Source organism: Cygnus olor, chromosome 22 (genome assembly GCF_009769625.2).
Source record: "Cygnus olor isolate bCygOlo1 chromosome 22, bCygOlo1.pri.v2, whole genome shotgun sequence".
In the NCBI taxonomy this organism is placed as follows: domain Eukaryota; kingdom Metazoa; phylum Chordata; class Aves; order Anseriformes; family Anatidae; genus Cygnus; species Cygnus olor.
In genome coordinates, this window is record NC_049190.1 from 5926287 (window position 1) to 5940317 (window position 14031).

The following is a 14031-nucleotide window of genomic DNA, read 5'->3' on the forward strand; positions in this document are numbered from 1 at the left end:
AAGAGGGTGATGTCGTCTGCAACTGTCTGCATTTAATGTCAAATTTAGGGCAATACTGCATGCTCAGAAAACAAACAGCAGGCACTCACAGGCAATGTATACATTCCTTCCTCTGAGGCAGCACTGAACCATGACCTAGTGAGATGCCAGAGGAAAATTACCACTCCGGTTATCAGCTTTCAGCTAAGTCATAAAACTGAGCCATTGATTCCTTGTGACACCTTTCATAAAAGGACTTGGTGGTAACCCTAAGCCTGGTCAGCATTAGACAGACTTCAGCATTTTACTTATATCCGTGCATCGCATTAGGTCCCTACAGAATATAACCAGCAGCCAAAACCAACTATAACCAACTTATTGTAAAAGAACTTTTTGCAGTAACTATGCCTACAGAAGGACCTTTTGTTAATATTAAAACATTATAAAGAATCATAGCTCAAACTGATTTAATTCTACCAGCAACAGTTATAAGAGCAGGCTCTGACTTCATGTTCCAGAAAGGACAAATGTGAACCTAAATTCCCATTACAGTTTTATTGTCTAAATTACTTCTGTGATGCTGCTAAACAGCCGCAATAACCTATCTCACTGCTAAGTGCTTTGGGATAAAAGTTGCTGTAGAAATGGAAGAGGTTTTACAAACTTTAGAGATGGAAAGTAGTGTGTTCCCCTGGCAAAGAATCACAGCTAGAAAAAAACAAGATTTACTTGGGGATAAAGCAGTGCACCCTCAACGATGCCCCTATTTTTTCTCGTTGGAAGTTTATAACCCACAATATCTTTTTTTTTCTCCTCTTCTCCATCCCCCAAGTATACCTGTGTTCCTTCTTCACACTTTTCTCCATTTTCACTGGTTACTTCCATACGCATGAATTTGGGAGGGCGCCCTGGGCGTCTGCCTGGTCCAAACCTCCTCTTTCCTCGCCCACGACCTCTGCCTCTGGCTCTGCAGAACACATTGTGCTCCAGGTTAGAGACAAAAAGAGATGAATTTGGAATCCCCACTCATTTTATTCATTCTTTCTCAGCAACTGTTATTCACCTATTCAACTCAGTAACAATGGCCTGCAGTAAGTAACAAAACTTGAAGAAATTCTGGCAAAAAAAGTGCATTGGTTAGTACTTATTTATGTTGCACTCTGAGAAATCAAAGCCCAGAACACATTAAAATTGTGGGACCAAAAGGACTACTGCCTTCTAGCAAGTCCTCAGTCATGGCAACTCTCCTACTTCAACACCCCAGCGTACAGTGTGCTGAAAAGCACTTTCAGGTAGATGGAACAAGTGCACAAAGAAACCAATTTAAAACCTGAAGCCATAACATCCCTCCCCAAAAAGGCACTTAGCCACTGATGTCAGGCAGTAAGCTGAAGGGAACAACGTTGTGTAAAGGAAAACAAAAGCAACAACAAAAAAAGCAGCCACTTGCTAAGTTTCAGGAAGAAGAAGGAACCAATGTCTCTTTCTCCCTGAAAGATGTTTCTAGATTCAGCTTTTAATAGGTTGGGGTAACTATCTTCTCAGCTCACTGGGGAGCCAAAGCACTAGATGTCTCACTCTCTGAGCTCTGCATCTGGGTACATCGGAGAAGCATCAGTATTTCACTAGTTAGAATGAAATACTGCGGTTTAAGTCTTGGGAAAAAAAACAAAACCCAGAAAACTCACCAATTTCAATGGGGGTATTTATTTTCTTCAAACTATTTCTTTTGTGAAGCCCCTTACACCAGTCAGCTTCCTGGTGCCATATTCTCACCTTCCAGTGCTGAGCCATTCTCTCATGTGTCCCCAAGTTGGTTAGTAAGATCTGTAGGGCAAAACCCCTTCCTTCTGCAAATTTTGGGAAGCACCACGGTGATGTAAAGACAAAGCCAAAGCTTTCAGTACCTGCTGAAGAAGTCCAGCTTCTCATCATGGGAGTTAAGGTGCTGCTGGAGTTGCTCTGAGCTCATGAAGCGACGGTTGCACTCATAACACGGCCAGTTCTTCTCTTGCTCTCTGAGAACTATATTCCATCGGAAATGTCAATAACAGCATTTCAGTCACCACCAATTAAATGCTTCATTTTTTTTCCCAAGCATTTCTATCCTCTGTGGGCCATATTTCTCCCCTGAAGGTAAGACAGACTGCAGAATACCCAGCACAACTCCATTTAGCTTTGCTTTTATCCCCCCTGCACTGTGACATGACTGCAGCTCATTGTAGAAATACAAAAAGGTCACTGGGGAAAATTCACATGGACTCCATACACTGCTTGAAATTCAAGAAGATTTTGAAGTAAACCCTTGCGTGGAAGAGCACCTACAGAACTGTGTGGCTCTGGTATAAGCTAGGTGAGGTCAACAGAAATTTCTCAATCTAAAGCAGTAGCACAGAAACACACTTCTTTCCAGCAGCATATAGGCCCTGTACTTGAAACCGAGAAATCCAACAGCCAAGCACCATTACACCAGAAACACAGAAAGCAGAAAAGCCTATTACCCTTCCTTTCCTCCTCAGATATGTCATGGATCTTCTGGTTCACAAATTCTGCGTACGAGGCAGCGTACCACACCTGCAGCAGGAAATACAAGGTAACGTAACACTTTCTTAGATGGAACAAGAACTAAGAGGAATGTGTTTGTCAACATTTTTTAGGCAACACATTTACTTTATTCACCTCAACTCTTATTCTTATTGCTCCTTTCATTCTCGATAATAAAGCCTGTTGAGATCAATATACCCCTGCTGATGAATAGAAGAGCTTTGCTTAGAAAGCACATCCATTTAATTTTAAGGTATAGCCTCCTAATATGAATGTTAATCTCACACATGGCTACCAGTAGTTCTAAAGGAAATGAGATTAATCTCTTTGGATCTGACTGTATGACTGTAAAGCACGGATGCCAGCAAGGCACTATAACTTGAGAGGGCAGTTCTACCACGAGGAATGGAGTAGTTCTAAATTGAGGGGATGTCCCATTTCTTTTCTGCTCTCTTTACACACAGACAACAGGCAGCATGGTCTGCAGAGACTCATGTAAAGTGTTCCTCCACTTCCAAAAGACTGGAGCAATACGGTCCTGCTTCCCGGAACAGAGGGCTGGCTGCCAAACTGCAGCATGCTGGACCCACTTTCTTTTTAAGAGCAATTTGGGGAACACCTTTAGCAGAGACCAACACAAGGGAGAAAGACAAAGGTTACTGGAGCCTAAAATCAGATAGTTACATTTAACTAAGAATTTTTGCATCATTTCTCGTCTTATCTTACTGTTTTATTACAAAGACTCAATTTTGAAAGAGATTTCTTCAAGAAGGCATTAACAGGTTTTCAGCATGAGAAACCTGGGCAAGTTTAAGCGTGGAGTGGGCCACAGGTGTTTTCACAGCAGTGGTGAGAACAACACTTCTAACCCCTTCGAAGACTCACTCAGCAGGTATGTGTTACTTTGCAGCCACCTCACTAGCCGGACAAAGGTGGAAGCCTGGAGCTCCTAAACTACTCACCTGACGTGCAATGCACAAGTTTCCACAACTTTAACTGCCTGATCCTCCTAGTTCAATCTTTGGACTGAATTTGTATCAACGCCTTATATCCACTTAGCGAGGAAAACACACTGTAGAGCTTGGGTAATTTGCTGCCAATTATCAAACTGATTTTACCCCAAAAGACATTACTAACACATGGAGCAAGAAAAATGGTGCTTCTACAGGCAGGTCTGTACAGATTTAATTAAGGTCTGATTTCAAATTGATTAAAGAACAGTTGAAAAATGATGCTTAAAATGGATAAACAAGGTTCCTAGTGATTCAGTTTAAACAAATTGAAGACTGATTTCAGGGGAGGAAAACAGATCCTACTCTTAAAAAAAAATCAGCAACAGGTGTGTAACCAGGCTTGTGGTATAGCTATGTCTGTTCAAAACTTTTTTTTTATTAAATTGTTGTTCTTCAAATGTTTTTTTCTTGTATGTAAATTCCAATAATTTTCTGCTATTTTTTTTTTTTTTTTTAATTCTGTTCCTCCCCTCCCACCCCCCTGCTCCAGTTCCCTGGATGTTAAAAACGAAGGCCATCTAAACCAGCCATGCTGCTTTGAGCTGAAAGTAATCAATACATTTTAGAGGGAACAAAAAGTAACTCACAGGGAAGTCACAACATCCATTATCATTTTCCACATGCAAAGTTTCAAAAGTTCCAGGAAAGCCAGGTAAAGTGAAAGACCACATTCACTTAAGGCACCAGAAAACATGTCAAGGGCACATAGGACTAACTGGAAAGGGCATCCAGAACTAAAAAGAATAAGACTACTGTAATAAAAATTAGATTGCATCAGCAAAATATATGCAGTGTAAAGCATGACAGTGACAAGCAAATCATTTACATATTCTTATTTTAAGCTTCCTCATTTTATAACTGAGCCAAAGCTCATTTAAAATCCATAAGTGGCTGACTACTGACTTCAGTGGCATTTGATTCAGGCCACCATGTGCTTTATCAGAGGAAAAAGACCTAAAAAATTGCTCCAGCTATTAACAACAATCATTTCTGACACTTGGAAGTACACTTATTAGGGAATCAATCTCAGAGTTGCTACATCAGTAGAAAAATAAGTCTCAAAACATGAGCAATGCCATACCTTGAGTTCCTGTTTGGGCTCCACATTTTTAATGGTTGTGTAATAAATATGGTGGCCGTACTGATACGCAACCAGGTTCTGCTCCAAATGGTTTTGAGCTGGACGCACAAACATCATCCAGTTACAAAGAGCCTCACTAGAAAGTTCAAACCACAGGTCCTCTTGCAAATCTCTGTCTTTTCTGTCACCCTTATCAAGAGACACCTGTAATAAAATCCCATTACATATGACTAACTTTCTGGCAGCAGGTTCAAAAGATTTTGAGTTTCAAAAAAACCCTACTATGACTACACAACTTTTACATTAGGAAAGCAATGAAGGCATAGATTTTCTCTTTACTAATGGGGATCCAGAAACAGGCAGCACACAGGAAAATACTTTAAAACAGGTAATGATTTAACTAGAGGGGCACAGCGTACCCTTCCATGGCTTTCATGAGCAAGAAGCATCATTAAAAGGGTCATGCACAGTACTTGATGTATGACTATAACTGAGGCACAAGAAGCTGAAGCTTCAGTAGGCTATAAGGCATCTGCTGTCGGATGTTTCTATCTGACTCACCCACTTCTCCCTTTATTCCCTGACTCACAATGCCTCAAGCTGGAAGAAGCACTTCTTTAGAAGAACTTTTGTTTGGTTACCGAATCTGCCTGTGGTCCTTGTTGGACACTGACCACCACGGAGAGTAGTGCTCTTAAGACTGTGGACCTTATCTCCTGCAAGCAATGGACCACCTCCTATAATCAAGCCAGTAAATACATGGCTAGAAGTTAGTTAAATCCATTTACCTCATGCCAATAGACTTGGCAAGGGGAGTAGGAGAGAGAAAATCTCTTCTCCCCCACATCCTGTGGGAGGAAGGAGGGAAAAGGGAAGAAAAAAATATTTTTAACTTAAGTTACAGCATGATGCAAAATGGCTGCAAAACATCCTCAAGACTATTTTTGTCTACTGCTATTTTTATTTCCAGATGCTGCTTCAGCCTATGTGAGAGTGATTCACAGCATTTCATATTTCATATTATGAGTACCATACATCACAACACCATAATGCCGGAATATTCACCACGGTTATTGTGTCTCCCTGGACAGCAGAGCAGACTTGGAGCAAAGCAAGCTGGATACTTCTGAATTACATTCAGAGATGAAGTAACAGAACATCTCTGGTGAACCAACTGAGCACATCAGAGCCACAGGTTCAAATCCATGGAAATCGAAGTTTAAACACAAATTCCTCCCTCCTCCTCACACAACCCCTTACCTTCAGATGGATATAGCAGTCTTTGAGTTCAGTTTGTCTAACCAGAGGTCCTTCCACAGGTCCAAACTGTGTGCGTTTGGGGATACGCCTTTTGGAGAACACGCCTCCCAAAAACCTGTCTATATAGAGCACCAAGGGGAGACTGGCTCTTGCCCTAGTCAGCACAGGCCGGTTTGGGATTGGATGCAGAGGTCCATGTTTCGGACACACCGAGGGATGTGCGTTATTACACTCTTCACACCCTGTAACCCAGAGAGGACACGACTGTCAGGTGGACACTCACGCACCAGCTCAGAAGAGACGGTCTTATCTCTCTGAGCATCTTTGGCTCAGCTGTGGGAATGTTTATTCCAACAGTTTGTCTACATTTTAAAACACGTAGGCCAGCCTCCCACAAAACAAAGCAGTTCACAGTTTCCACCTAAGACAAAAATCTTGTCTTTTAAGTGTGACAACTGAATATGAACATACATTTTTGGATATAAAGGACATTAGTTATTATTGCAAAAGTCTGAATGGTCTTTGACTCCATTTATTAGAGGGCTGGTGAAAGCAGAAAACAGAAAGGGGAAGGGCGGCTGATACACTACACACTGCTTCACATGCTTACACAGATCATTGGGATCAAAGGGTCGAGGTGGATCTGGGTCCCATTCATCCATGTCAGTGTCTTCCCCATCTTCATCCTCATCTTCATCCTCGTCATCTTCCTCTTTTGTTTCCATCCTTCCCATCTGATTCTGCAGAGGTGCTAAAGGGTCAGAACCATCCACCGCCTCCATAGGAGGTAACACCTGGTTATGCACCGGTAACGATGCCTGAGGACAGAAGTCACAACAAGAAGTCAAAACCGGCTCACAAGGAAAAACACTCACAAGGACAAGCAATGAAGGCTCTTGCTAGTCTACCCTTTCTGCTTCCTTTGGTAATGGGAGGAGGAAGGGAAGTGAAGCTACCTAACAAATGACTGCCGAGGGATGTTTCACATCCCTGCTGCTGACACTCTCACCCAGGACAGCTGTGTCACAGCCTAATTCAACCCTGGCACAAGGGCTGACTTCAAGGGAGAAGAAACCAAAGCGAGAAGTTTCTGGACAGTTCACGGAAGGTTTCCAGCAATTAAACAAAGTCCAGGCTCTGTGGAAATTATCCAGCGCCTAAAGCTGTGTTTTAGCTTCTTTTGTACGAGTTGGAGAGTCCTGTACTTTGGCATATGATCTTTTCTCTCCTATCGTACAATCAAATGAAAACAATCCCCAGAGCACACATGTAAAGATCAATAAGGGAGGAGATAACACCAGGACTAGATATAAACTATGAGACATGGAAGACGTTTAAGGGCATTGTATTCTCTCACTATTTGTAATGAAGATTTTCCTTTGCTTTCCCTACAAAAAAAGTTAAAAACAACTGGTGTGCGTTGCACAGAATATCCATCACCCACAGAGGTTTCTCAGGTGTAGGACAAGAAACACCACACACAGTAAAGCTGTCTTAAGAGACTGGCAAAAAGACCCAGTGGATGCCGGTCCTATGTGACAGCCAGAGTTACACCTGCTGTTAACTGTGTTTTTCAAAGCTGAGAAGATTATTTTAAGGTGGTTGCTTAAGACAGAACAATCTGTAGAACAGGTTTCTCTGTATATTAGGTACATGATCTCTCCTAAAAATCCCCACACATTCCACGGTGAGATGATGGAAGACAGCCCAAATCTGTGCTACAGCTTTTTTTGTATCTCCTCCCATATCGCTCAGACACGGTTCACCACCTGAGACAATGGAGCAACGAAATCAGTGTACTTTCACATTGAAAAGAAAAGGGTGCCTGGCAACTTACTCTATCTGCTTGTTGACCCTGCTCCAGAGCCATTTGCTGGGGGGATTCAGCAATGCTGCCAAGCACAGACAGGTTGGTGGGATTCATGCTCTGAGCAGCAGCAGGCAAGAGCACAGTTACCTAAAATTATAGGCACTCATTTTAGCACTGCATCATTTCCATCAGTCACTTATATATGGGCAGTGCCCTGCATGCAAAGCTCCCTGAAGTCCTACGCTAGGTCAAAAATTGCAGCATTTTAATGATGTTTGTAGCAGGGATGATGGATTTGCACAAAGCCTGAAAAGCCAGGGACAAAGAGAAAAGCGTCAAAACTCCATCTAGGCTTTGCAGCTTTTGGGTTTCTTATGTCCCACTCCTGGCTTTAAATTAAGGTGCCATCCAGCCTGGAATTCAAACTGACTAAAACCAAATGTGATGAGCTCTTTGGCTCTCGGTAAAACCACTGAGTGAAGTCTTTGTTTTCCATCTCCATCTTATTTTTCCAGAGAAAAGGAAAAAGGAAGAAAGTAAATTTGAAGAAGCATTTTCTCCTGATTTTGCCTGTATTTCTTCTTCTCAAGCAAACCAAGACCCATTATAAAACAAAATGGTGCATAGACCTTGTTGGAAGTTCAAGCACTCCAAAGTGAGAGGATTACAACAATTATTTATTTCATTATTCAGTCACACCATACTTATTTGGTTGTTTTTGCACTCATTTATATATGTAGTAAGAAATTCTTGCATACTGCTCACATACTCACATACTGCTCCCACCCAGTGATAAAAAACAAATCAGAATTAAGATCCTAAGAATCACCTCTCCTGTCTTTTGTGTCTTGCTTATCTATACAGCCACTTGCACGGTTTTGCATGATTTTTCATCCTTCTCTACGGCTGACACTACGTGGCTACTAGTTTGTGTCTCTGACTTTTAAACAGCTTTTACACGAAAATTAAACGTCCTGTCCCTCTACAGACTGTTTAATAAATATCGATAACTGAGAACAGTGAAGTATGCCAACAGTAAGGGAACAGACAAGAAAATCCATAACATAAGCAGACAGTTTTAAAACTTCAAATCTAGTTGCTAAAGATATATTAAAAGTAATTTATGAAACTGCTCAAAAATCTACAGAAAAAAAAAAAAGACTTCAGGGAAGCGTGTGAAAGTGAACAGGAAACCTCCAGGACAACGGCTGACCCTGACTGTCTGCTATTGACATTTTTGATGCCAAGTAGCAATAGAAAAGTCATCATTACTCAATAGCACACCTCCAGGTCTGCCAGCAATGAGAAGTTCATACAAGCTTATGTCTATTTGTACCATATATTAGCATTTCTTTCTACTAATCACCCTTCAAACATCTCTACTTTCATTTCCATGTCACTTCCAGACACTGCAAGCAATATAAGCATGTAAAAAAGCACCAAAAAAACCCACCACGTTTCCCTTTCTTTTTAAAGTAAAATTTTTCAGAGACAAGAGGGGCTTTAATTATTATTTTAAGCTTTGTCATTAGTTCAGGGATGTCCTGCATGAAATGCTGATGTAAAAACACCTGCAAAGGCAGTAACTGCCACGAGACCACTCTGCTGAGGCTGCTGTCATGGGCTTGGAAGGGAGGACAGGCTGAGGACACACGGACAAGTATTTACGCCCTTGATACTCAATGCATTATAGCAACAGCTCACATCCTCTGCTGTCAGAATGCCATTTACACTGCACATAAGTATTCTGTCCTTCCAATTTGATCATATATTTACTGATAAAGCTTGTTGAATAAGCTTTGAGACAATCAGATAGCATTTTTTGGCTTCCTTATAAGAGGAGAATGATGTGGTAAAAAAATCCAAAACAACACCTTCAAATATGTTGAGAGAACAGGAAGAAAACAGCTAACACCTTTATTGAGTCATTCAGTTTCCTGCTTGTGCCTCAGTTTAGGAGGCCTCCTTTTCGCAAGAAGAAACTTGATTTTCAATGCACATTCAACCCTTTACTCTGCCCCAAGACTGCCAATAAGTACACATTTTAATGATAGCATTAGTAATATGGTAATGATTCAGACCTAACACTTTGATTCACACATGTCATTAAAAAGTCAACAAGCAGTAATGATTTTAAGTCTCTATGAAAAGAGTAGAATTTGAACTCGAAATCTAGAACTGCAAATACCTACACCTGACTACCACAATGCAGTCTCCAAAGATAATAGTAAAAAATAACAACAAAACTCTCATACCCATACTGAATGAAAAAAGAAAAGTCATCAAAACCTTTGTATCATCAAAACTTTATAAGCAAAGCCTCCAGTTTTGTTCTGCTCCCAGTCCACTTCATACTGGCATACACATCAGACAACACCTGGGATGCCCTGGTAAGATAAGGGAACCAGTAATTGAATTTCTTCAGGTTTCATGGTTATTTTCCTGTGAAGTTTCTGGTAGATCTGCAACTTGAATCAAGACCAACTTCTATCCCTTGAAAGCCTTTTATGAACATTTAGGCTTTGGGATCAGAATCTGCATGAGGACAACCACAAACACAGTCTTTCCAGAATGACATTAAAATAAAGTCAGCTGCATCAGTCTGTTGACTCATTTAAAGCAACACTGTTGAAAGATTTTTCATGAGATCTGGGGCAGTAAATTTGTATTTTTGCTGAACAAGAATTAAAAATTAAATTCAAATTCTCTTATCTTTTCATTGACATTCATGCACAAAGAAGTCAAGATAATAGCAGCTTGTTAACATGCACTTCTTGCTCATGATCACCCAGATGACTGTCAATGACTGAAGACTGCCATTTGACAAATCCAGAGAGAGAGCTCATTATGCTCTATCACCACAACAATATCCCTGTACCTTCTGTACCAGTTTCCTTACAGTTCCAGGGCCAAAGAAAATGATGTCTTTCTTACCTGCTGTGTAGTGGCATCCTGTTGGACGTAAGCCACTTGGGACGGATCTGTAAACAGAGTCTAGACAAAGTGAAAAAGGCTTATCAAATTGGCCTCGGGGTTGTTTACTCCCACCTCACACAAATATCACCCTGACACCAAGAAATGATCCATGTAAGAATAACTCCTTTGCTAGGTTTTAACACAGCAGATGAATTAATCTTAACCATGTGAATCTACATGCACAGAAGTTAAACTGAAATTGGGTACTGCTCCTGAAAAACAGTATCACATTTACGTTGCACTTCTCATCTATATATTCAAAATGCTTCATGTGATTTATTTTAAAACACAGAAATCACTTTGTGAATTGATGATTTGATAAATTCTACAGGATGAAATGCTGTGTGAAAGCTAAATAATACTGAGGGCAGGACAGAAGATAACTCTTAACTTTATCTTTCCGCAATCACAACAGAGCTCTTCAAAACAGAGCACGCAGATATCAGGCACATCCTCCATGTGAATTTGCTATGACTAGGGTGTTGGGTTTTATTTCATAAAAGACATGGCAACACCAATATTCCTATGGTAGTCTGCAAGAACAGCCCTTGTGGGAGAGCTTCCATCTAGGAAGAGCAAAACTTAGAGGAAAACTATGCACTGACAGTGGTCAGCCTTGCTTGTTTTGCCAACATTCAAAATACCAGAGCTTGAAGCAATCTGGCACCAATAAAATAAAGAATATATATGATATAAGAAGCTATAAGAAGAATTCCCTTGTTGCTTTTTGATGATTTCATCCCAATTGCATGGCAGCGTCTTTTTACTACAGTCCATTTTTGATTTAGACAAAGTGATAATATTCAAAGAGTTCTGGAGTCACCTGGTCAGTAACTTACTGGGAGACATCCTCTCACAATACCTCATCCTCTCAAAACATCCCACCATGTAAGAATTGTTTTTATGTAATAGCTAAGGACTGCACAAGAGAAAGACCACGCCACACGAGGCTATGCCAGCGCTGCTGGTGTCAAGTACATGCACTTCGTAGCACTACCAGTCTATTCTGTCAAAGAACATAAAACACTCTTGATGAAGCATGTCTATTTGTGTTTTTGTTTTGTTTTGCTTTAATCTGTCCACACAGAGGTACAGATGCACACTATATTAACTCCATATAAATGCATGCTGTCAGAGGGGAAAAAAGCTCTTTAGTATTTAAACTAATTACGAAGAAAAAACCTAGGCCTATGCAATCAACAACTTCTCTGAAGAGAAACTACAAAATTAGATTGAATACACTGAGATCCTCTGCAAAAAGGCAAGGCTGTTAATGTTGCAATCAATTATTAAAGCTGCACTATGCAAAACAAGGACTCTTCTTCCAGAAGACACACAGATCTCTCAGCTTTTTACTGAGCACTGCAGAGGCAGAATTTCTGAAGAGATTATCAGTGTTTTGGAAAACACCTTTGATTTAATTACCATCTCGTCCATCTTTAGTGAAATAACAAGCATTTCACAATTCATAGCCCCAACATCCTTTGATTACCACATTTGCACATCAGACTGAAGCGAACAGCATGAAGTCCCTGTTCAGCAACAGGCAGATAAAAGCATTAAGAATAACTGCCTGCTATTTTCCAGTCGTATCACTTGGCTGGGAATTGGCTTTAATCTCAAGATCGCTTCATTTTCTAGGTGCCAAAACGGGGTGGGCTCAGAACCACACATGCCTGCGTAGCTTCCACAGGATGGATGTAAACTAGCGTGTGCTCCGAGGTGTCCACGGAGGTGTAGGAGGTGCCATCCGCCGTGTAGACCACCTGCTGCGAGGGACGGTCCTGCTCATCGCTGTACACAATCTGTGCCACTGCCCCTCCTTCAGGGACAAAGTGCACCTGAAAGAAAAACAGATCCTGTACTGAAACTTCTGCAGAGATACACCTATGGAAACAATACAAAACACATCAGCGACAGCAGCACCTTGGAAAGTGTAGAGAACCATCTGCCCCAAACACCTAACCAATTGTTTTGCAAACAATAAAAATCTCACTATATAATACAAACTGAAAATCTCATCTAAAAGATGCTAGCAAAATAGAAATCTGGACATAAAAACTACCATTGGTTTCTGTTTCTACTCTGCATTTTAACTCAAGACCCAACAGGTATAAAGGATGCCTTCTAATACTTAGTTCTTGAATCAACCTTTGTAAGTTCGTAAAAGTTCAGATTTGAACTGGTGTTATGTGTAAGATTCATTGGTACATTGTTTCCGTTTATTTTCAGTTTGCTTTCTAGATTTATGATAATTACTTCATTCAGCTAGCTCTGTAGTTGGAAGAATTTTTTCTGTTTGACGAATGGCTAGCAGTATCTATTAACTTTGATTGCTGCTTCAAGTAATACGATTGCACCTATCAAGAGGCAGCAATAGCATGTGTTTGATGGCTTCTTTGTAGCATGTACACGCAGTATCAGTAGAAAATTCAACTGTATAAACAGAGAAACATATAACTGAAAGCATTAAGCAGTGATTCCGAAGGCTATGAGAACAAGTTACCTCCAGGGCAGTTGTTCAAATCCAAATAAATTGATTTTGATAGAACATTATGATCATAAATGATGATCAGTGGCCTACCTTAAACAAGGTAGAATACCTAATTCCAGTGGTAATAGGAATACTCATCTTTTGACACCTTTTATACACTAAAAAACCAGTTCTAGTGCATGTGAAAAAGTAGCAGTTATCAGGAAACCTAGCTTTAGTATCCACATCCACAACTGTATGTTTCCACATAAAAAGAGGCCACATTTACATATTTTATTTACTTTGTTTCACCTTTTAGCTTACCTTTCAGAAGACAGCTTGTACTTCCCAGGGGATGCTAAGCACTGATTTCATACAATAAATCCTTATGCAAACACTACAGTAAGGATGCACACAGCATTTCACATTTGGAGAGCACTCTGCAAATACTAATCAAACCTTTTAGCTGCCATGTGCAAACAACAGCATGGTTATCCCCACCTTACAGATAATGGAACACAGGTTACTAAAAGCTGTTTTTCTTTGCAAATTTCAAAGGTGGAAATTACCAGGAAAGACAGGATGTCTTGGCTTGTGGCTCAGCTGACATGCAGCACCCTCTTCATAACATATTCAGAAGAATAAATCAAATTACAGTCTTCTAGAAATTCTCAGCTGCATTGTCTCAGAGACAGAGGGACTAGCTGCATACATCATAATCTGACTGCATTAGTCAGTGAAAATTAACATTTCTCCCTTCCCCACTACCCAGATGTCTGACTGGAAAAAATTACTCATGTTACTTTCCTGAAGGTCCACCCACAGTTCCAACTGATTCGACTGATGCCAACAAAACGGGCTGCCGCAGACCACAGATTTTGTTAACATTCATTAA

At 40.6% G+C, this 14031-nt stretch overlaps 1 protein-coding gene across 9 annotated transcripts in view; it reads right to left on the minus strand.

Annotated features, from left to right (window-relative positions):
- Nucleotides 1-14031, minus strand: part of PRDM10 (PR/SET domain 10) — a 45331-nt gene that overhangs the window by 21287 nt on the left and 10013 nt on the right. For 5 of the 9 annotated variants that reach the window (XM_040534618.1, XM_040534615.1, XM_040534617.1 and 2 more), the window contains 9 exons: nucleotides 12340-12504; nucleotides 10622-10681; nucleotides 7715-7834; nucleotides 6488-6695; nucleotides 5878-6119; nucleotides 4618-4821; nucleotides 2481-2553; nucleotides 1887-2004; nucleotides 817-946 (listed from right to left, as the gene is read on the minus strand). In XM_040534618.1, the coding sequence (XP_040390552.1) occupies nucleotides 817-946; nucleotides 1887-2004; nucleotides 2481-2553; nucleotides 4618-4821; nucleotides 5878-6119; nucleotides 6488-6695; nucleotides 7715-7834; nucleotides 10622-10681; nucleotides 12340-12504 (1320 nt within the window). The remainder of the gene's footprint in view (nucleotides 1-816; nucleotides 947-1886; nucleotides 2005-2480; nucleotides 2554-4617; nucleotides 4822-5877; nucleotides 6120-6487; nucleotides 6696-7714; nucleotides 7835-10621; nucleotides 10682-12339; nucleotides 12505-14031) is intronic. The other 4 variants (XM_040534622.1, XM_040534623.1, XM_040534621.1 and 1 more) reach the window with 1 other exon arrangement.